Raw genomic sequence first — 24,114 nt, 5'->3', positions numbered from 1 at the left:
AGATAGTCAGTGATGATAGAAAATTACACAAAGTGTGGGGTGGTGGAGGACTATTAACCATGTCAGAGGCTTAGTATGTGAAGAGCTACACTCAGCTACATCAAGTTTCCAAGAATCAGATTGAAAAGCTAATTTATTATATCTGCCCTGACCATCTCAGGGGTTCTAAATGCTGCATATTTTTCTTTACTTCTTCCACAGACCTGTTTCCTACTGTCAGTTAATGTAATTGGTCAACGAATGGATTTCTTTGCCATGATTCATGCCTTCTGGTTAATTGCTGTATTATATCGACGTAGAAGAAAAGCTATTGCAGAGATCTGGCCAAAGTACTGCTGTTTTCTGGCATGCACCATTATATTCCAGTATTTCATTTGTATTGGCATTCCACCTGCTCCTTGTAAAGGTAGGGTCACTTACCTTTTATGGCCATTTGCTCTTACAGGAAACTGCTGGAAAACTGACAGATACTTTAAAGAAAATGAAGTAATTGTTATAAACTATTGATTACATTTTTGCATGCTTCCTTTTATTGTAGACTATCCATGGAGAAGCCTTAATGCCAACTTCAACTCCAACATCATAAAGTGGTTATACTTTCCAGACTTCATTGAAAGACCAAATCCTATTTTTCTTGTCTGTAAGTATTTTAGCACAGGCTATGAAAGTTGTTTACTTTTCTTTGGTTTCAAATCATGCAAAAGTATAATACAAAGCTTTTATTTGTTTCGAAGAAGCAACAATACAGGGCATTATTATTATATTTATTACGTAGATCCTAGAGGCCTTATTCATGGAGCAGGACCCCATTGTGCTAGGCATTATACCAACACAGTACATTGAACAGTAATTGTGTTTTTATCAAATCAGTGCATTCAAATGTTCAGTAATTTATGCAACTGGTACATTCTCATTTTTCTTTAATAAAGCTGAATAAAAAGTGATGAATTCTGTTTCCTCCCTTTAATCTCCTTCTCAGAAAAAATCATGCAAGTGGAATAATCAGGTGAAAATGAAATGTAGTAACAAATGTCAAACTTGTATTACAGTGCATCATAGATAATGCAATCTCCCAGTAAGAACTACTGTGCTGTGATTAGATGATAACATTTCACCAATAGCATTCAGCATTCCACACCATAGATCTGAGATAATGGCTGAAGTTCTCACGGTGATATCTTCATTTTTCCAGACGATTTCATGTTGCTGCTCTGTGCATCCTTACAAAGACAAATGTTTGAGGATGAAAATAAGGCTGCTGTGCGAATCATGGCTGGGGACAATGTGGAAATTTGCATGAACCTTGATGCAGCGTCATTTAGCCAGCACAACCCTGTTCCCGACTTCATTCACTGCCGGTAATGTCGGGTCTGGAATATTTTGAAATAACAATGTATCTTCTTTTTAAAGTTCTCTGTTTTGAAGGTATCTGTAATAGAAGAGTGTTTGAATTTTGGCTTCCAACTCTATTGAGATCTGTCTTAAATTTTCCCATTTTACAACATGCAACTTGTGCAGCAGTAAGTTATTTATCTTCCATAAGAAATAGCTGGAAAGGGTATATGGTACTACCTAGAAGGCTCTTTCCAACACAGGTGAGCATGTTTCTGAATATCTCAGTGTAGCTAGCCCACTGATGGTGGCCTCGATGGTGCCATGCGGAAGGTACAGATCAACAGCATTGCAGGTGGAGTTCAAGGAGGGATTGTGCCTGAAGGAGCAAAATCCTTCCGTAGGTTTCCTGGTGAGTACCTGGTGGTACACCTGATCTATTCCTTGTCTTCTCTGCCCCATGCACTTGTGCGAGACCGAGTTAGTCTGGCCCTGTCTATGTATCTCTTTAATATCACAAATGTATTTATCAGTTAATTACGTCTTGCTGCTTTGCTCAAAATTGAAGAAAGTCATACACTATTTAAACAAACAAAAATCTCTGGAAAAGAAGAAGATTCTTCACTCAACCCAAATAAGGGCAAAGGGGACATAAAGCTGTCTCATATGGACAGCTGAGGATTTCCGCTGCATGACACCCCCTTCCCACCCATGGACTTTGGAGGTCTGTTTTGGTGGTGTGGGGTAAAAAAAAGGGGTGGAGCCAGAAACACACTGCACCAGCCAATCTTTGGCAAATGGAGCAGCTATTATGTAACGACTTCAGCTGTCGAAAATTAGAGCAGCTCATAATCCTGGAGCCATCTTCTCCCTGCTCCTCAGCTGCTGCGTGTGTAAGCTCAGCACAGCTGGCCATCTAGCCTGATGCATTTCTGAAGGTTTGGTGCAATATTTACAAGAATAACTATGGGGGAAACTTCATTAGCGTCTATGTTTTGCCCTCTAGATGTTTGTTGTGACTCAGAAAGCATGTTATGCTCAGATGGCTGAGAGGGAGCAGAGTGGAAAGCTGTTTTTAATTGATAAACAGTTATTATTTCACCAGACACTCATTGTAATTGCAGTCCCTTCATAAAATCTTTAAATGGATCCTATTGTTTCTACTGGATCCTGTGGCCAAAGCCATGAATAGCTTTGAAGGTGAACTCACTGAAATGCATTCAGCTGACATGGTTATTTGGAGATTATAGCCCTTGATGCACTCTGCTGCCATTGAGAACAGGCAACTGTTGATAGCAGGGTGAGGCCTGGTGCCACCATCTCCCTACTAGATATTGCATCAAGTGGAGATGATTTCCTGGAGTCTTATCAGTAACCAGAAATACCTACAGAAAATGTCTGCCACAGTGGGGCTTAATTGGGAGGAATGAAGGGAAGGGAGTGGCGTTGGCTCCAATACTAAAGGAAGAGTATTAAATTCTACTTGTTGCCACAGCTGCCACATCCACGTTAGCTCTGAGCTCATATTTGAGGAGAGTGCACCGGAGATGAAGATGATTCCAAGCTGTCATTGAGTTAGGGGTTCTGGGCAAGAGCATCATTGGTGAGAATGCCAGGGGACAGTGCGAACATGTTTTCTGACCTAAATCAGGAAAATCACTGTGACTAGTGTCAATGAGTCTACATTTAAAAGTTCTCTTCAGAAATAAAAGGGCTAAAGACTCACTTTGCTTGGCATTTTTTTTTAATGTCCACAGGAGTCTGGTGGACATGCCTATCACTCCAGGGAATAACTGCCCAACTGCACCTTTTCCCATCATAAAATCAGTCCTTTGCACTGCAACTCGTCAAGCTCTTTCAAATAAATTTCATTTTAGCTTTTTTCGGAAAAGCTGGTTTTAGCAGATTTTCAAAAAGTAATGATTGACTTATTTTTATCTAAATCGAGAATAACTTGTTTGAATCCCAGAAATATGGGAGAAATTGTCTGCTGGCAAAATATGAAGAACCTGCAGCACAAAGAATGTACTCTGAAGATTTTTGGATAGGAGACAAAATCAGACTTTTATTGGGAAATAAACCTCAACCTTAACTGGACTGCTGCCTTTCCATAAACTTTAGGACCAAATTCTCCCTTTTGAGTCATATGTAAAATTCCTTGAAGTCCTAGATCGCTCTATGTATATTCAAAGGCGGTATTTGGGATGTGATGAGAAAATAGAGTCTTATATAGGTAATTAACAGTATACAGCCTTTTCAGAAAAGGTTTGCTGCTCACATTTATGGGGTGGCAATGTTGTCGCTGGAAAGTATTGGATATGAAAAACAGAAAATCCAGAGAAACAATCTGTTTAATTGTGTTAGGGTGAACACACAAGTTTGTGACTATATTTGTTCTGGTTAAGCATGGAAATGTATGTGCCTTTTATATTTGATGCATGTAGGTTGTGTAGATCTGTTGTGTTGAGACTCATGTTGTGTAGAAAATAAAATGAAAAATAAGGCAGAAAAAGGAGGAAGAAAAGGAAACTTGTTAGAAAACTCAGGGACCAAATAAGCAACAGCAATCTCATGACTTTCACGCTGGTTACTAAATTTTACCAGGGTATACACTACATGGAGACTCTGAGACTAAAATATCAACTGGTTTAGCCATATTTAGAGATTCTGAGTTTTGAATTGTTCATTGTTCATAGACTGGAGTAACAGCATTTTAGTTGGACTGAGAAAACTCTTGTATTTGATAAAAGTTCCTCTTTTTAAGATAACAGAGCCAAGCATTTTGAGAGGCGTTCAGGTAACCTTGACCCATATCTATTGGCTATGTCTCATCGTTGTTTGCAAGAACGAGGGGCGTATCTTCCTTTAATCTAAAGTGAGCTAGTGCCTGGTCTTCAGAAGTTTTGAATGTAGCAGTTCCCACTGACTACAGGAAGACGCGCATGCTGATGAGCAGAATGAGGAGATCCTTTTTTCTAGTATCACTGAGAAATTAGAACAAGCCCTAAAACTAAACAAATTAGATTTACTTAAATCAGTCATAGTCAAAGAAGTGACTGTAAAAATGACATAATATCATGCCAGTTTTTCTCCCTATAAGACTTCCATGTAAAATATGCTCAGCTCACAAGTCAGAGAGATGATTTTTCTAGCTGTCAGTATTGCAAATTCACTCTGAGATCTAAAGATCAAGCTGTGTCCTTCCTCACTGATGTGTCATCACTAGTAATAAAGATTCTTAATTGTAATTTAGCTGACCGTTTATTGTGAAGCAGAACAGAGTCATATTCCTTATAGCTACATTACACCTGCCATGCTAACTGGAAGTTTTCAAATCTTTTCTAAAGCATCCTGGCTGACTTCCTAGATAGATTCTCTTCTTCCCTCTTTCTGAGCAAGTGAATCTCTAAAGGAAGGAGAGCATCATGGTGGATTGGTTAAGCATGAGCTATCTATTAATAACAAGAATAGTAATGGTCCCTACCAAGTGGAGCTTGGACCTCCATGTGTTTCAGGACATTTACTATAATCTGGGACACCTATTTGAATAGCTGAGCTCCACCCTATCAGCAAAACTATCTCCTTCCTGCTCATGATCATTTGAGTCTAAGACTCTGGGGACATGATACATTTTCATGGGATCCTACCTCTGATTCTGGAGAAAAGAACATTCATGAAAGAGTGTTGGCCCCTGCAGTCCAACCATCCTTGGTTTTAGAACCTAAATCTGTGATTGCAGTGCATTCCTAGAAACGCCCTATACGACTGCATTGAAGGTTTGATCCTGTTCTTCAGCCCGGAATGCTTACACTGACCGTGTGGAGATTGAGCAAGGCAGATAGACTGCTAAAGGTTTTTCCAAGGAGTTTAGTGACTGGGTCATGCTCAGGGGCAGTCAACTTCTGTCCCTAATCCCTAGATTTGAAATACTTTCCCCGCTTTCAAGTTCCAAAAGAAGTTGAATGTGCATTCCCGTTCCCATGTTCTGTAATGGACCTGTGCTTGAATTTTCATATGCTCACTGAGTCCAGTTCAAAACTCGGGCAGTTTTATGTTAATTAGCCTTTTGTTTACCTGTGCTGTGTCCCAGTCCTCCTTTGCTGTATCAGAGAAAGTGTCTTTCTGTGTGCAAAGCAAGTTCTGGAATTGTACTGATCTCTTACTCAGAGTTTTGTAAAAGTTAACAGTTTCTGTCTTTCTAAACAGAAATCCATCAAGAGTTCAGTGTCATGACAAGATGCCATTTTTACAATCACTTCTCTGACTACGACTGATTTGCTCAAGACTGTATTCCATTAACCAAATGGCTTCATGCAAAATTATTAAATTCCATTCTGCAGTAGCCAATTTCATTGATTCAGAGTGCCGAAGCATCTGCTTCTGAAATTTATAAGGTGGCCACCTGTTCATTTCCTCATAACTTCCTCTTGAACTACCAAATTGATCTGTACTTGTTTATTAATGTTACTTTGCATTAGATTCTCCGAGAGTAGTTATATATAATAAGCTCCTAGCCCTCCTCCCCTCCCTCCAAAGGCCTAGCTTGTGATATTTGCTAATTGTAATTGTTGCTGGGTAGACTAGGAGAAGGAGGACATACATCAAGGGAAGATTACTCACCAGTAATTCTGTTTGTTGTAGTCCTCTTTTCCTGTGCTACATCTCTCCTGCTCCCCTCAAGAAGTGCTGCTTGGAGTAGTTTTTCTTTGATCTTATTATATATGTCTTTGTTCTGGAAGTCTTGGATTTGACTAATCTTTTGTCTTCTTACTTCTGGTTGGTAAAGCCACAGGCTTCCTTGTTTTGGATTTGCTGTTTAGAAAGGAAGAAGAGAGGACTAGGGAAAAGAGAATTGCTGTTGAGTAATTTTCCCTTAATTCCCTTATTTTGTAAGTGTGGGATCAGATTATGCCCAATGTATCAGTATGTGTTTATTTTCTTGAACCCAGAAATGTGTTAGTTGCCTTATAGAACAAATTGCAGAGACAGTCCCTGCCCCAAGGAGCTTGCACTCTGAATTAGGTTTTACAATCTAAATTAAAACTATATTGACTTGAGTGCCTATGTAAACTAGGGACTAGCACCTGCTTAACACCAGGGCTGAATTTGGCCCATGTCCTCTCTCTTGGGGCATTTCACATTTCCAAAGCATTGTATATGAGGTTTTAGTCAAACATCTCTCATTGCTGTCCATAAAGTGTCACATAGCAAAAATCTTACATAACAATCTGAAGATTTTCTTCTGATTTTTCTCCCCTGAGGAGACACTTGACAGTAACTGTTTCAGTAGGCATTGCTAAAAGGCCTTTTATTACAGTAGGAACAATCGGAAAAAAGAACTTGTAACCAAACCGATCACTTAACTTTCCTGTTTCTGGAAAAACACTTGAGATCAACAGTGACAAATGAACCTGAAGGAAGAGATTTTCTGAAAGTCCAAATTTCACTCCACCCCCAGATTTCTCAGGGGATGCACAACTAAGCCTGCAGGAAACCACAAGTGAAGAAATTTTAAAAAACAAAACAAAGCCAAAGAATAAAAAGTAGGGACTTTCTAGAGGCAAAGCCAAGATGGCTTTACAGGCGGATCTCTGTTCCCACTGCTTGTGATGTGGGAAAATCCCAATTTAGAAGAACTCCTGTGCAAGAACCTAGAAATGGACAGAAAAAATACGGAGATATCAAAATATTTTAGCCCCTAACACCAGGACCTAATCCCAGCATCTAACACAGAGCTGGCCCCTGTAACGCCTGCAACCAAGGAGACAACAGCAGGTGAAGCAGCAGACCACTCTCATAAGCAGATGTAATGCATTCTTTGGAACCACACATATTCTGACTTAGATTAATGACAGAGGATCTGCAAATCATCATTACAGACTTCAGCTCAGACTTGCATGAAATAAACATTTTGTTGCTAATAAAAAGGGTTTTAACAACCAGTGCAACTTTGGATTTATAGTCTAAAGCAAGTGGAGACAAGAAAAAAGGAACTTACTGATAGAGGAGATGAACTTGAAAAACAGGAGAAGAAAAAATACCATTAACTGTAGGAAAGGCCCTGAAGAGATCTTATGAACTAGGTCCAATTAATTTTCTTGCACATCCTGGAAGAAAACATGGATAATCCAATAAAAATAAAGCTTATTTTTGAAAGTGCTAATATAGCTAAAGCAAAGGGAAAATCAACAAATCAGCGTTCAGCAGAGTGAAGGGGACTGCAGGGTTCAGCAGGGAAAAGGAGGAGAATGTGGGGTTCAGGAAGAAGACTGGGGGATAGAGCCATATGGAGGGCAGAAAAGGAGATTGACAGGGATGCAAGGAAACATCGGGGTGCCAGAGAGGGACGATATGAGGGGTAGGAGACTCTGACGTGAAAGTCTTGGGGCGTAGGTAAATATACAGGGTGCCTATGGAACAAGAGACTGGTCAGGAAACATACAGAGATGGGGGGGAGGGGGGTGACCTGAGTGAGAGGCAGCAAGAGAGATGGGGAGGGGAGAGCTGAGAAGATGGAGAGGGAAGCAGGAGAGTGATGTGGGAAGGGGGGCAAGAGAGAGAGACGATTCCATTAGCCTGAAGAAGCATAGAGACATCAGTTACTGCTACAGGACACCAACATCTTGGCCGTCCTTAGTGGGTGCAGAAGAGTCTGGCTGGTGTATCATAGACTCTGAGGCCAGAAAGTACGATTGTGATCATCTAGTCTGACCCCCTGCACTTCACAGGCCACACAGAAACTCTCCCACCCACTCCTATAATAGACTCATAACCTTTGTGTGAGTTATCAACAGAGCTGGTAATCTTGCTTGAAGCTCCAAAGTACTAATTGGGCAGTAGCATCCTTGTTTCAAAGGGGATGATGCTATAATATTGATGCTGACCGGTGTCGTCATGCTGAGAAGTCTTGGCACCAGGATGCCAGCAGCTAAGCCGCAACATCACATAGTCATTCAGACTATTATCTGGAGCAGATTTTAACGTAGATCAGTTTCTTTGCAGCTCATTGTTTTTCGCCTCACAGCAGATTTGACAATATTGGAACCTCTTGTTAAACATTAAGAGGCATAAATAACAATCCCCTGTGGTGTAAAACAGTGGTTTTCAAACTGCGGATGGCGACCCAGTACTGGGTCGTGGAATGCAAGGCACTGGGTCGCAGCGGCTCTGGTCAGCACCACCAACCAGACAGTTAAAAGTCCCAGCGGCAGTGCTGCCCAGCTAAGGCAGGCTACTCCCTACCTGTTCTGACACCGCGCTGCGCCCCCCAGAAGTGGCCAGCAACAGGTCTGGCTCCTAGGCAGGGGGGCCCCAGGGCTCCGCGCACTGCCCCTGCCCCGAGCACTGGCTCCACAATCCCATTGGCTGGTTCCTGGCCAATGGGTGCTGGGTGGGGGGGTGGTGCCTGCAGGTGAGAGTCGCGCAGAGCTGGACTTTCTGCTGGCTGCTTCTCGGACACAGTGCGGTCCGCAGTGCCAGGACAGGCGGGAAGCCTCTTGTAGCACCCCCGCTGCACCGCTGACCTGGTGCCGCCCGAGGTAAGCCCACGCCCCAACCCTGTGCCCCGATCCCCTGCCCCAGCCCTGAGCCCCCCCAAACCTGGAGCCCCTTCCTGCACCCCAAACCCCTCAACCCTGGCCGCACCCCAGAGCCTGCACCCCCAGCCCAGCTCTTGTTTTTCTCCTCCTTTGGAGTAAGAATATTAAGGTAAGAATATTAAGGTGCACTGAATTTTTTACATGTTCAAAAATGAGAAAAAAAATGCATGAGTGTGTAATATGTGCTTTGTAGTGTTATGTAGTTTATTTAATCCATGCATAATTTAAATTTTAAAAAGAGATTGTTCTAAAACCAGCCTCCTAATCCAAATACCTCCCAAACTCTGTGTGGATGTTTTGCTCCAGAACTGAACTTTGTTGCAAGCCTCTGATTGAGTGAAAACCCCAGATATACTTGAACTTTGGAGATGTTTGCATCCAGACAGAACCCTTGAGGCTGATAGCCCAAGTCGGTAAAAAATGTAGAAAAATGCTTTTGATTAGATCTTTTTTGAGAGATTTCTTTTCAGCTTCAGTTTTTTTTCCTCTTTAGCTTTTCTCAAAAATGCTGATGCAGAATATGTAAGCACAATGGGACAAGGCTTCTCAAATATTGGATGATAAAAGTAGTGTCAGGAAGCAGATCTCTTCCCAGACATCCCACACATCAATAATTATTATGTAAAGGAACAGCAACACAACAGTACATCTTTTTCAGCAGAAGCACAGACAGTGCCATTTCAGTCACATCCAGGGGCCCCTGAAGACCTGTTCAATTGGGGCCCCCCGTTTACTTATTCTCCTGCAAAACTTATAAACAGTTTGTTCCTTGGTGTTTTATCGCACAAAACCCAACAACATCTATAGAATTTTGACTGCAGTTTAGTCCTATTTAGTCCCAATAGTCTTATTGCTTACAAGAAGTAAACCAAAAGGACCCTTTTTGTCACCTATCATTAAGTATCTCCCTGAGTGCAACTTAAGCAGGGAGAATATATAAATATAGACCAGCAAGACAGCTCCAGAAAGGTCTGGTGAGGCATGAGAATGTCAAGCAGGGGTTTCTTCACATGGCAGTCGACAGTACAGTTGGCTCATTTACTCCTTAGGTAGTTTGGCACAGAAGGTGTGAATGTTCATGTCATGCTCTCCCTGCATGGTTTCCTGGAACAGCAGGTTTCACAGCTTGTGTGAGCTGATCCTGAACATCTGGAAGCAAAATATTCCAGTAAGGGAAACTAAGAATTGATTGGTTTGGAAATGGTTAGTTATACCTACTGCTCCCTACAGCCTTTTGCACATTTTCTAATGGTAGTCTCTGTTCTCCTTGTAAGTGAATATTAAGTCAAGATTTTTGAAGAATCTGAAAATACTGCATTGTTCCTCCTTTCTCCCAATCAAGATGGATTTCAGATTGTCCTGTCTGAGGCCTCTTAGCGAAGGTTTCAGTAAATTATAACACACTGGCATTCTGCAGAAAACACCTCCCCAAACCTCTTACAGTTGATCTGCATTGAAGAAAGATATTTTTAGCAGCTGTCTTTGGAAATGGGGCCTCTCACCAGACTGAATTCTCTAGAAGTCATCAATAAGTATAGAATTGTTTGCAATGAGGTCATGCAGGTGGGTTTTAGAAATAGATTTGCTGAACAGTTACCCAGACTTCTTCAGCAATGAGCTCAAACAGTCTTTTACATGCATATAACATTGCCACATAAATCACGGCATCATGAAGTTTGTGAAGAATGTATTTTCCATCCTTTTATGATAAAGGACTTGATCCTGTAAGGTGCTGAGCACTCTGCCACTGTTCATCAAAGCACTTAAGCTTGAATCAAGCACATGATGGGAGAAGTTACATTGGCTTTAGAGTTGAAGTTAAGCAGGTGTGTAAGAGCTTTGCTGAGTCAAGATCAGAGTGCTCTGCACTTTGTAGGGTTAAGTCAGTAGTGGGCAAAAATGTGTAGGAAAATGATCAGAAAAAGTTTAGTAATTTTTTTCCTTGTTTCTGTCTTCTTGTTACAGATCCTACTTAGATATGTATAAAGTGATAATATTTAGTTACCTCTTCTGGTTTGTGCTTACTATCATCTTCATCACGGGAACTACAAGGATCAGCATATTTTGTATGGGTTACTTGGTGGCCTGTTTCTATTTCCTGCTCTTTGGTGGTGATCTATTATTGAAACCTATCCGAAGCATTCTACGTTATTGGGACTGGCTGATTGCATACAATGTCTTTGTGATTACAATGAAAAACATACTGTCGGTAAGTGGCTGCATCTATAGTTTCAGTGCTGAATGCTGTTGTGGGTTAGCTGCAAAAGTGTGCAGTCATTAAGCAGTCCTAAAACCTTCCTTTCAGCATCACAAAATTGTACTAATGCATGCAAGAGTCTTCCATGTTTCATTCAGAAACTGTAAATACAGTATCCAAAATTACTGTGGGTTTCTATATTATAAGAAAATGTGTACCTATTTTGCTCAGTCCAACTGTCTGAAAGTTCACAAGGTAAGAAGCAATTCTCAAGGAGCCAAATCCTGAATTCTTTACTTGGGAAAGCTCTCTTTTGAAGTCTGTAGAAGCTTTGTGTGAGTAAGAACTCTGTAAGGACTACAAGTCTGTAAGGTCTACAATGAATAGAGTGTTTGTGTCATTATGGTGTTTAATTATAATTGACATTTTGGAGCCACTGGACAGTCATCATGCTAAGAAGTTTTGTAGTTTCTGACACTGAGAATAGGGGGCCTGATGCAAGAGATGGCAAACCAGCTTCTAGTTTCCTTTAATTCTGATCTAAGTTTCAATTGAAAATGTCAGTATTTAACTCTTAAAGGCTTTATTTAACTATTAGGGTTCTTTTTATGAATGTTAAACAATTAGTTAGAGAACACTCCTATGATGCCTCCGATAAGCTGAGAAAAGCCAATAATTTAAAATGTTATAAAAGATAACTTTAAATGTATTTTTGGCAGTTGTAGCTTACCTTTGAACATTTTTACTGCTGGACTGAGAAAAACAGGCATTTTTCATTTTAAATATATATAAATCAGCGTGTTATGTATGATTGTGTTTCGTTCCACGAAGGAGGGTTACCACATCTCCTCCAAGCACTAAACACAATGGAAGGTGATAAAGATGAATCAGTGAGTCTAAGTAACTTTACAGAAGTACCACCGGCCTGGAGTGGTTTGCATATACAGGTTCAAGCTGGGTTTCCAGAAACCAACAGACAAAGAAAGGGCTTTTAAAGTACCTTCTTTCTGATCCAGCAAACAGATGAGGCCTTCTGTCCCAGGGGAGCCCCAACCCTGTTGGAAAGGCTAAAAAGACTTTGGTCCGCTAGGGCCCCCTAAGACTGATTGGTGACTCCTGGTATGTTTAGTGTGTGGAGTGGAACACAGAGGGGGACATACAGATGCAGCCACCCTGGAACTGTGACAGTGACATAAACAGATGTGCTAAGATTCTTATCACTTGTTTCTGAACTTTATGTATCAGCCTCTTCATTTGCTTTTCAGATAGGAGCATGTGGCTACATTGAGTCATTAATTCGAAACAGTTGCTGGTTGATTCAAGCATTTAGCCTGGCTTGTACAGTTAAAGGATACCATCAACGTAAGTGCAGTTAGATTTTTTTCAATGCTTTTCTATAAATAAAGGTTAACTACGTTGGCACCTTTCAAAATTTCAGACAAATGTATTTTCCCTTGACTGATTTGATATCTTGAGAACAATATTATATAATGCAAACTAAATTAGGTATGGTCTAGGACATAAATAGACTAACATGATCAAATACTTAAAATAGTGCATAAAACTGAGTACTATCTGCTGTTTATACAGTTATAACCATTTTTAAAAATCAGTATTTGGCAAAAGATAACAAATACTGACATCTTAACTTATCACAGATTTAACCATAATATCTGTGCCTAGTGGTTTGCAAATGTAGATTTTTTTTATGGTTTCTACTGTAAAACTGTAGAACATAGAATTCTGTGAAATTTTAATGGCTGAACCTGTGTCCTGCCTAGGAATTCTGCTGCAAAGTTGTTGTTTCCTTTTTCAAATTTTTTGTTTGTTTGTTTTTTCTGATCTAAATAGGGAAAGGATATACAAAGCCAGTTCACCAAACAAAATTACATACAATGCAGCCCTGATTATGCAAAAGTTTTGAGTGGCAACAGAAACCTCTCTGGGGCTTGCAAAAATCAAGATGGTTCATGCAGCAAGCTTTGAAACTCCAACTTGGAGTATGGACTTCAAAACCTACTAGGCTGGCTTCTCTGATTTTAGAGCTCTTATGCACAGGCTGCACGCCCCATCCTCTAACTCCAGAGTACTGCCTAGCTTCCCCAAGCACAGCTAACTTTGCAGGTGGAGTTTACACTCTGGGTCCACAAAGCCCAGGTTTAGTTCTGTGACATCCAAAAAGTAACTCCCTATATAAAAAAATAAAATACAGCATACATCGGATGGAATTGTACGTTTCAGTTATCTTAAGAAAAATGATTTACAGGCCCAAAAAGGCTTTTCAGAACTCTGGCTTATTTCCATTGGGCAGAATGGAGATGTGCTTACATATTTAAGAAGATGATAATCCTTACGTTGGTGATTTCTGTTTGTTTTTATAAGCTAAAGAAACTGGAGACTGTAAATTGCCTAGCGGTGAGGCAGGAATTATTTGGGACAGTATATGCTTTGCTTTCCTGCTGCTGCAAAGAAGAGTCTTCATGAGCTACTACTTCCTACATGTGGTTGCTGATATAAAAGCTTCACAGATCCTGGCATCAAGGTAGCATTCAGTGTAGTAACGGAAACTGATTAAACACAAATCCTTCATTATTAGGTTTGTTTTTATTAGTATGTATATTGAGTATTGCCAATAAAGCGTCTGACTAACCCAAGCTCCAGCCACTTTGACATAAGTTTGACTACTCCACAATCAATACCAAATCAAAATTGCAAACACATTTCTTCCTTTAAAAGGGAATTCTGTCTGGCTGCTTATATTGGCTACCTCGGCAAGAAAGGCCAGCAAAAGGCCTCTGAATCAGATACCATAGAACTCTCTGATTTCTGCACTTGGATGAATTTTACTGAATGTGCCCAAGGCTGCTTGTGCTTCATTATGTAGCTGTCTCTGTGACCCTTTCCCTTTCTCTTTCTCATACAACCTAGCCAATTCAGGATATAATCATGCATCCATTACCATTGTATGTTTAGAGTAAAGCTAGCTCAAACCAAAATCTTGGATAGTAACATCCCCCCAAGTTGGAAACTTAATCTACCTAATGCTTTAATTCCTCAGCTGTAAACATGAAGATAATACTTCCCTATGTCACAGGGATGTCACTGGGATAAAATCTATGAATAATTGTAAGGCACTGAGATATTACATTGATGAGGGTCATATACATTGCTAGATAGAGCTGAACATCATAGGTGGGCCCTTGCCTCACTAAAATCTGAGATCTAAACATTCTTGAACTTTGGGGGAGTTTAGATTTGGATCCAAACTTTATGACCGGAGCCCATCTTTAGTTCACAGTTAACATTATGAAACATACAGTCCTGACCCAGAGAAGATTAGATTGTCTTTAGGACAATTGCAATACGTCTCTAAAGCCAGATGGTATTCATCCAAGAGTCTAGACATTTAAGAATGAAGTGGTTGAGTTGCTACAAACAATATGCACTTCCTATTAAAATAATCTTCTGTGCTACAGAACTGACATGGTATGCCAGTATTGTACCTATGATTTAAAAAGTGCATATGGTTATCCTGGGAATTGCACATAAGTGAGGCTCATTTCAGTACCAGATAAACTGGTTAAAAAAATAATTAGAATGGATTTATGAAACCTCTAGATGTCTGCACACTGCGATGTTGACAAACAAGCATGGCTTTTATAAAGGCCACTAGTGCACTAAAATTTTCTGAGGGAGTCAACAACAACAACAAAAGGAGGTACAATAAACACAATTTATTTTGACTTTCAAAATACCCTTGATAAAGTCCCTCATGAGAGAGACTGTTGATGAAACTAAGTAGTCATGGAGTGAAATGTTTTGTCATGGATCAAAAACTGCTTGAGAAACAGAAAACAAAGGGTAGGAATAGTCAGTTGTCAACATGGAAGTAGGCTAAGAACAACAAACTTTGAAAGGACTTAGCAAAGCTAAGCAACTGGCAACACAGTGGCAGATAAAATTCAGCATAGGCAAGTGCAAAGTACTGGTGATATGCATCAAGAAATAGTTTAAACTAATACACACTGACGGATTGTAAATTAACTCTAACCATTTTGTTACCCCCTAACTAACTAACTGAGGTTCAAGTATGCCTCCAGATTGGAAGTGGGACACGTACTCATTTGAGGAGTCATACGCATTTGCATTTTGTTTTGTGAGCACGAAGCACGTGCTGTGCTCACTGAGGCCTAGGCAGGCAGAACTCCACCCACTCAAAGGCAGAGCTGCCCGTGCTTGACAAGAGGGTTTAATGTATGCCATTGTTTACAAGTAAAGAATCAAATTCTGCAGTTGTGCAAGGAGTTCTCACTCAAGCTTTGACTTTGAGTCCTTGAGGCCAGTGAACCCAAGCACTGGATAACGACTGCTGTAACTAAATGGTTGAGTAGTGACTGCAGGATTTGGCCCAAAATCTGGTAATGGTTGCCTGAAAACAAATGAATTATTATGCTGTGATTGCTCATCATTTCTGTACTGTCCTTCTGATGGTAGTGTTTTGTCTCAGACTATTTAAGTAGTTTATAAAGTAAGCTTCTCCCTGTGTTTTACTTGCTATAAAGGGAATGTGGAATCATAATAGTGTTACATTTCCCCCCTGTTTCTTCTGTAGAGGTGCTGAACTTTTCCAGGCCACAATTGTCAAGGCAGTAAAGGCAAGAATCGAAGAAGAGAAAAAATCAATGGATCAATTGAAGAGACAGTATGGATTGTTACTTATTATATTTATTTCACTGGTTACTCCTACTTTACAGCATATTAACCCTTTTCTGGGAGCTGGAAGGGATATTTCTTTTGCATTCTCTCGTCTTCTAAAGCATCCTTTCCTACTTCTCTGCATATTATTGCACACAACCAAACCAGTGCTTATATGCTGGTTTGTTTGTTTTTTATATATAATTTCTTGAGTATAGAAATTATATTCTGTCAATTGAGAGCCTTCACTTATTCCACTGTTCTGTGGCTGCAGAATCCACCCTTTGCTATACAATTAAGCCAAAGGATCTAAATTTTCATTTAAAAATAAAATTGTCTTTCTATAACTAATGGTTGTACAATTAACCTTTAAAATGTGAACAACATGTAAACCAATGCAATATTGACTTCCTTAGTCTGTAGAAAGCCTGAAAATATACTATAAATAGTCCTTTACTGTAAATAAAAACAGAAGGTGTGAACCTCCCCACTAGTTTCAAGGTGGGGTTTTTTACCTTTGAAATATAAGGATGATAACTTAAATTCCAACATTGTTAACTATTTCGTTGCTTATCATTTTAGCAATGTGGCAGCATGGTCTGTCTCTTTAGGGGACTACATCGGTCAATATAATTTGTTTTGTTTTTCCATTTGAGAAAACTAATAACTTGGAGAGCCAGATTAGCCAAATCCTGCTGGAGTCACAGGTTACCAAGTGGGACCTTGAGACACAGGAAACAGGATAAAAAACAAAAACTTCAGTAGCAGTGGGGTTAGTCAGCAAAGCTGTGGTTCTGAGCTGGCTAGCGAATGGCAAAACCCCCACTGACTTCAGTATGATCAGGATTTCACCTCTTGTGTCTTTATTCATAGTGACCTTTGTTGTGGGTAAGTTCTTTTGTTTAGTTTGTGCTGCTTTTGCCCAGGATGAGAATCTATTTTATCTTGACTGAAAATATTTTCTTTTGCTCTGACTGGTCTGGAGAACCCTTTCCTGTGTAAAGCCAACCCAGCCACTCAGCTTCTATCACATATTGCTAATGTTCTTGTCTCATTTCCCAATCTGCCTTCCGTGCCACCCTAAGTGCTAAAAGTCCTATCTATCTGCTACTCACATGCCAAAACATCCAGTTACCCTTCCCCTGACCCACTACCAACAGTCAAGTCCACACCTGCCCAACTGAGGTCATTACAAAGCTTTCCTCTGTGGCCATTCTCCTCATGTAAATCTTTTCCTTGGTGTATAAGTGCTGTGGAGGGTGCTGCTATGCATTAGGGTGAATTTCATCCTAACTGTAAAAAAAGACAATATGCCTGTACTGGAAGTCATCCTTGTTTTAATTCTGCATAGATATGTTTGAGGTCAAGGTGATATGTTACTTAAAAAAACAAACAAACAAAAATCCAATGTACTGTATTCAAAAATCATTGTTTTGGGTTTGCAGTAAATCTGACTTCAACAAAAACAAAGCCAAAGCGTACTTTGTTTGATTTTATTCAATAATAAACATCAATAGAATGTAGAGAACTGCCTACACAGCAGGAAATCAAAAACAACTGTACCAGTTTGACTGACTTAGAGAAATTCCAGCAGTAGTTGAACACAAGGAAAAAGAGAAATCTGATCACCCATTGGACTATAGTACAAATATATAACTGAATATGTACTATAATGTAGTTAGAGACCTAGAATATAATTTGTTTCTAACGAATGGTCAGATCCATCAACTGAAAATTATGTTGACACTTTTTAGTCACTAGAATTTTTGACCCTGATGATTCTAAACAAGTTGTTCAAAAAATTCAAAAAGTTATTGCAAAATTTGGGTACTTAAGGGTCTGATCCAAAACCCTATTGAAGTGAATCAAAAAACTTCCACTGGCTTCAGTGGCCTTTGGATCAGTCTCTTACTGAGCACCAGATTGTGGAGATGGCTTCTCAGGCTCAGAGGAGGGAGGGCATGAGAAATGCCCAACCCCCAGTCCCTGCACCCCATGCTACATTTGAACAAAACTGAAGTCCCTGCACTCCCAAAGGAGCTAGGGTCATAGCCACGAGTGCATAGGAGGAAGTACGCTGCACCCCTTGAAGGGGTGTAATACCATGCACATGTAACTCCTGCTGAGTTGTGGGAGTCTTCAGGAGAAGTTCTGCATGAGACAGCTTTCCCCCCAGAGCTCCTTCTACAGTACTATAGCCCCCAATGCCCCCAGTGCAGGACTGAGCCTGAATTTTTATACTATAAACAGGGGTGAAAGTAACTCCGGACACTTAACGGGATGGGGACGGCTCTAGCCCCCAAAAGGGGTGGGGCCTCGGGCAAAAGGGGTGGGGCTGGGGGGGTCAGCATCCCCCAGCCAGCCCTTCCAGGCTGCCTGGCCTATGCAGCCCAGGGCGCCAGTAGCGATTTAAAGGGCCCGGGGTTCCGGGCACCACCGTTGCTACCGCAGCAGCGGTGTCCAGAGCCCCAGGCCCTTTTAAATCACTGGTGCTCTCAGTCTCCAGGCTGAGTGCTCTGTCTGCACAGCACTCTCACGCCCTGCCATCCTCTGGAGTGAGACACTGGGCCTCAGATTCAACTCTGGTCTATTTCACAGGGCCATGTAGAGCTCATCTTCAGGGCTCCCTAACTACTTTTTAAATGGGAGATTAATGTATGTCTGTGTAGGATGGATCGGTGGGTAGCAATCGATATATCGGGGGTCGATTTATCGCATCTAGTGTAGACGCGATAAATTGGTCCCCGAGTACTCTCCCATCAACTCCAGCGCCGCGAGAGGCGCAAGCAGAGTCGACAGGGGAGCGGCGGCAGTCAACTCGTCACCCTGAAGACACCACAGTAAGTCGATGTAGGTAGGTCAACTTCAGTTACGCTATTCTCGAGCTGAAGTTGCGTACCTTACGTCGACCCCCTCCCACCCCCTCCTCCCCAGTGTAGACCAGGGCTTATTTGCAAATGGCAGAATCATTTAAAATCCCATCCAGAATTTCCTCTGTGTGTGTGTGTGCGCGTGCACATGTATGCTCATAAGTAGTATATGTTTAAAAGTCATGTTTCTTTGTGGGTCCAAAGGGGTGAAGGATTGAATATGATATCTCATTTGCTAGGATGGACCGCATCAAAGCTAGGCAACAAAAATACAAAAAGGGTAAAGAGAGAATGCTGAGCATGACCCAAGAATCAACAGAAGGGCAAGAAATTCAAAAGGCTTCTGAAGAAGATGATGAAGGTACCTCTAGCATGTTTCCATGCCATAAACATATCAGAAGTTGGAGCTCAGTGATAGAAACTCAGTAGGCTTAAGTCTGTGTGTGTGAGAAATACTGATGTGATGGGCATTATTAGTGGAATACCATTTTAAACCTTGATTCATCCAGATAAATATCTGGCTTTTGTACTTCCATTTTAAGAAAATGATTTGCTTTGAGATAAACAGACATACCTTTGGTTAAATTTGTGTCTTTTAGCAAGGAACTGAATAACAGACATTTACTTGAGCAACAGCTGTATTTATAAAAAATTGTAGTGTTTCAGAAAGAGAAAGATTTACAATTTTTCCAGCAACCTTTTCTTGGCTGCTATGAGTTTTTTGAAACCATTGAAATACACAAACATCTTTTATTGTTTGAAACAGTATAGATTAAAATATCATGAAGTGCCATTGTTTCCAATCATACCTAACTGGGGTTGAATTTTGGATCAAAAAGTTATTGGCATTTGAAATGTACTTTTACAGCTTTGTTTTTTATGAATGAATTTTATTTTTCAGAGTGTTAACAAATAATGGATTATTTTTTCAGAACTTAACTTCATCGATGATTAATAGAAACTGTTTCCAAATCATGTTTATAGCATTTACAAGCAAGTTTTATGCCTATTAGACAATAACATTTTAATAAATGAAATGTCACTGGACATCTATATAAACCTTTTTTTGTTTATTTTCCATTAGTTTTATGGAAAATCAATGAAATCCATCAGTGTGTAATGCACGTCTGCATGGTGATAATTTATTTTATTTATATATGTGTGTGTGTGTATATATATATATATAAACTGTGAACTTTTTTGTTGTACTTGGAGTGGAATACTATTGTTTTTTATTTATTGTGTAAGATAGATCATTAGCATTCTGGGCTACCTCTTAAAACATAAATATCATTCATACTGAGTATATTGAATAGAGCTGAAATCTGATGTGCTTATGCAGTTTAGATCTATTACAAAAAATAAGTGATTAAACAAAGTGTAAAAATGTGTTTTTCATTTTGTAAAATTAATATTTGGCCATATTTTATTTTAGGAGAAGCAGACAAAGAGAAAACCAAGGGCAAAAAAAAGCTGTGGTGGCGGCCTTGGGTTGATCATGCTTCCAGTAGGTTTTCTCAATCATCTTACAAATACATGGATTTACCCCTTATATCCTTGACCAGAATGAAAGCATTCCCACAACTTGTTTGTTTTTATGCATGGTTTTATGATTGTGACTTGATAGAGTGCTTGATTGTATAAACCAGTGATTTCAACTTTAAACCTCCAGGGGACAAATAAGCAATTTTCTGTAATGCGGATTTTGGTATTTCTGACCATTTGCAGTTATATCCAGTCAAAGAAAAACATGAACCAAAATAATCTATCTCACACACATAGAAGGGGAAGCCTCCAAAAAGATGATAAAATGGTTTTAAATTTGAGAGTAGAAGCTTTGCCCCAATACTGATTAGTTGTATGCATTTGGGGCCGGAGCTTAGTCCTTATTAGTTTTATTTTTCAAAGTTAGATGGTTCACCAGTTGTCATCTCATGCACAGATCACCATGGCCTTCAGTGAGAATGGACTCAAGCCATGTGCATGGAAAATATTCTTCTTTAAAAATCGCATTAATCAGTTATATCAATGAGAACTTAACCTGAATAAGAACTGTAGGATGGGTCCCTCAGTAACCATGAGAACCTTGATTGGTGTGATGTTTTCAAAAGTGTTGAGAGTTTGCCTAACTCTGTTTCCACTTAAGTCAATTGGAGATTTACTGTTGGCTTCAGTGAGGGTAGAGTTAGGCTAACAGCTCTAGAAAATCCCACCTTTATAAATACAAAGCATTTAAATGTGAGGTATAGAACTGTATTCATGCTTCTGAGATAGGAACAGATGGTGCCAGTGAAGGTCTTCTTCCAAAATCTCTGACGTTATTGGTGAGACTTGAGAGAGCCATTCCAGCAAAAAGTTTATACTATTAATACTGGCGAACAGTTCTGATCTTCAACTTCTTCCTCAAGTCAAATCTTTCCATAGATCCCTCCCCGCCAAAAAAATTGTCCTTATTACTTCATTGCAGTTGCAACAAAATTTGCCCCTACACTGTGCAGCTGATATTCAGTCGGTGGTGCTTGTTTTTACTAAATGGGGGACAGGAAATAAAAGGTTTTTCTGGGAAAAAACTTGCATCTGAAGAAGTGGGTTCTTTACCCACGAAAGCTTATGCCCAAATAAATCTGTTAGTCTTTGAGGTGCCATCAGACTCCTTATAATATTTTTAATTCCTTTACAGCCCTAAAACTCAGTACAGTTAGCCTGATAATACATGGATGGTTCTACCCTAATTTACACCCTTTATAAATCAGAAGAGAGAAGAGTATGGCACTTAAGTGCCTAAACTCATATGTCCAGTTACTAGATCTTAGCTCACAGAAGTCATCTATTGCACGATAGTCAGTATTGGCTATTTAACAAGTGAATGGTACTGATCAGAGTGCAAAGTTAAACTGAAACATTTATGAATGATCTTGCGCCTCTAGAGTTGCTTATTTTTCCCTTCCAGACATATTTTTATGCTCTTTGTGTCCATGTCTGTATTTTTGTGTATGTGTGTTCTTGCCAACAGTATTTTATAGTATATTACATGCCTGTTTCTGTCAAGTCACAAGTAAACTGTGCCTATGTCTTTCTGTTTGTAAAGAGCATAATATTACTTTAGAGAGACCTATCCTTTTTCAAAAACTTACTTCTTGTCATTTCAGTTTCATTTAAAACAACAATAGCAAAATAAACACAAGCTACAATTAGCAACTGTTTTCTTACAATTTTAAACTACAGTATTTTTGGAAGGAATTGGATATGGTCTGTCTTAATCCTCACACTGGTTTTGTAGTAAACAGAAGAACTGCCCAAACAAGGCCTTGATTTCAGCAATTTCTGGTTCATTTCACCCTCATTATATCATTTTCTTAGGGAACAACATGCATTTTGGTGTTTAAACAGTGAGCCTTATTTAAATTATTTATCGCAATAAAACCTGTGGAAAGCATCATGTAGCCTGAGCCTACAGACATTGCCTGCCCTGCCATGCAGACTCACTACCATGTCCATTCAAATAAAGGGGACTACACAGAGTAGAAGCATAATAGTACTTACTGTAGTAAGTGTTTGCAAGATCAGGCCCACAATTTGGACATGAATACCGACTGAAAGGAAGGTCTTCTCCATGGAAGGACCACCATTTGTAAATCCTTTATAGTATTTCTATAACCACTTTCCGTAAAAGGCTAAAGACATTTCCTTTTTAGTGTTTTGGCTTGTGGCTGTAGGTGTGTTTACTTCTGTTGAGGAGCCTGCACTACCGGAGTTCAGTGTTTTATGCCAGTTCTGGTGTTCGCTAATTGGACCATGTTTCCTTTTCATTCCGTTTATACAGTTATGTACTCGGATACCTTCTGATCATAATGATGACAATGGGATGGGAAACATCTGTGAGATTTTCCTCATTGAGATGTCTCCCAAATTGTTCCAATGAGGGAAGCAGTGCTCCTTCAGTCCCTGTGGAACAGGCCCCTGAGCCCTAAAAGGATCAGCAGGTGGCAGAGCCATCTGCATAGAGGTTCTTTGCTTCTCTGTTGGCTGTGTATCCCCACCCTTAACAGTTCTGCTCTAATGGAGTGATGTAAACAGAGCTCCCAGCTGTTCCGATAGCTCCCAAATGGGGATTCCCACTATGGGATATGAGTGGGGAGGAGAAAATATTACAGTTCCCACTCCTCAAGCCCTACCCCTCCCTTGACCTGCCCTTCCTCCCTTGCAAATCCCCACATCTGTGCAGAGTTCTCCATGACACATGGAAAAAAGAGGAATGTTGCCACAAAATCCCCTTCCTCAATGGGAAGGGGGGAGGGGATCTGTGAGTGAACACAAATCTGGCCATTAATTAATTATTTTACTTATTAAATGTTTTAATAATGCCCATAGGTGGTTAATGTACTCTCTGTTCCATCCTGAGGTGTATCTGCCAGAGCGTGTTGTTGTTGTTCAGTCATACTTTCTTTTTCAATTAAAACATTCCTTATTAGCTGTTAGAGGCGTGTTTTGTTATATTACTGTCTCTTCAGAAATACTTGAGTGCACAGCTGAGAGAGAGAATTTACATGAGTGTTTGTACATTACTGCAGCACAATGAGGCTCCAGGCTTAAGGGTGCCTGTAATGTACAAACACTCATGTACATACCGTAATGTATGACAGTAATACTCTACAATATATTAACCCCTAAGTATCACACAGACTGTAGATCTCATCCTGCTGACCTGTCTGTGGGGACAACTTCTGTTATCAGCAACTGGAATTTTTCCTGAAAAACAGCTCCAGGTTAGGGGCCTTAAATCATGAATGTCTCTGAAAGCTTTCATTTTTAACATCTCTTCTGGGGACATTCTTAGAGGCCTGTGTGAAATATTTTTACTTGTTTCAACATTTTTCTGTTATTCAATATTTGTGACCCCAATTCTGCAATCGGATCCATTCAGGTGGGCTCTTAAGCCCACAGAGTCCCATTGATGTTAATGGAGATCTGCACAGCCCCAGAGGTCCACCTGAGCAGACATGACTGCCTCTGTTTTTAATGGCAACTTGTACCATGTCTGTGTTTGGATAGAGAACTGGCAACTTTCATCTCAGGTTTAAGATTTAATATGATTTATTAGTGTCCATCTGAGCACAAAAGAGACATGTAGACTGCCACATATGATTGAGAAGGGTTGAAGCTATTTTGATTTTTCTAGAGGTTTATAATGAGGGTAAAATGTACACTTTTTATATAAATATATATTGTTCCATATGTCTTGGGTGACTATGTGATATTTAGTCTAAGTAACTATTGTTTTAAAATCTTTCCGTTTACATGCAGGTTTTACTTTACCATTCTTCACTGCCAAACGTAATACCGTGACTTTGTTTTTTCTCTTGCGCGTCATCTTATTTTTCATTTCTTTTGTTTTCCTTGTTCATTCATGTTAGGCCTGTTA

At 39.9% G+C, this 24,114-nt stretch overlaps 1 protein-coding gene across 1 annotated transcript in view; it reads left to right on the top strand.

Moving 5' to 3' along the window:
• Nucleotides 1-24,114, top strand: part of PIEZO2 (piezo type mechanosensitive ion channel component 2) — a 432,480-nt gene that overhangs the window by 345,272 nt on the left and 63,094 nt on the right. Inside the window, exons 23-31 of the mRNA XM_037892875.2 lie at nt 202-406; nt 539-640; nt 1,193-1,358; nt 10,896-11,139; nt 12,393-12,489; nt 13,510-13,669; nt 15,740-15,829; nt 18,932-19,053; nt 20,128-20,199. Coding sequence (XP_037748803.1) covers nt 202-406; nt 539-640; nt 1,193-1,358; nt 10,896-11,139; nt 12,393-12,489; nt 13,510-13,669; nt 15,740-15,829; nt 18,932-19,053; nt 20,128-20,199 — 1,258 coding nt within the window. The remainder of the gene's footprint in view (nt 1-201; nt 407-538; nt 641-1,192; nt 1,359-10,895; nt 11,140-12,392; nt 12,490-13,509; nt 13,670-15,739; nt 15,830-18,931; nt 19,054-20,127; nt 20,200-24,114) is intronic.

Source organism: Chelonia mydas, chromosome 2, assembly GCF_015237465.2.
Source record: "Chelonia mydas isolate rCheMyd1 chromosome 2, rCheMyd1.pri.v2, whole genome shotgun sequence".
Classification (NCBI taxonomy): domain Eukaryota; kingdom Metazoa; phylum Chordata; order Testudines; family Cheloniidae; genus Chelonia; species Chelonia mydas.
This window is presented reverse-complemented; position numbering and strand designations above follow the sequence as displayed.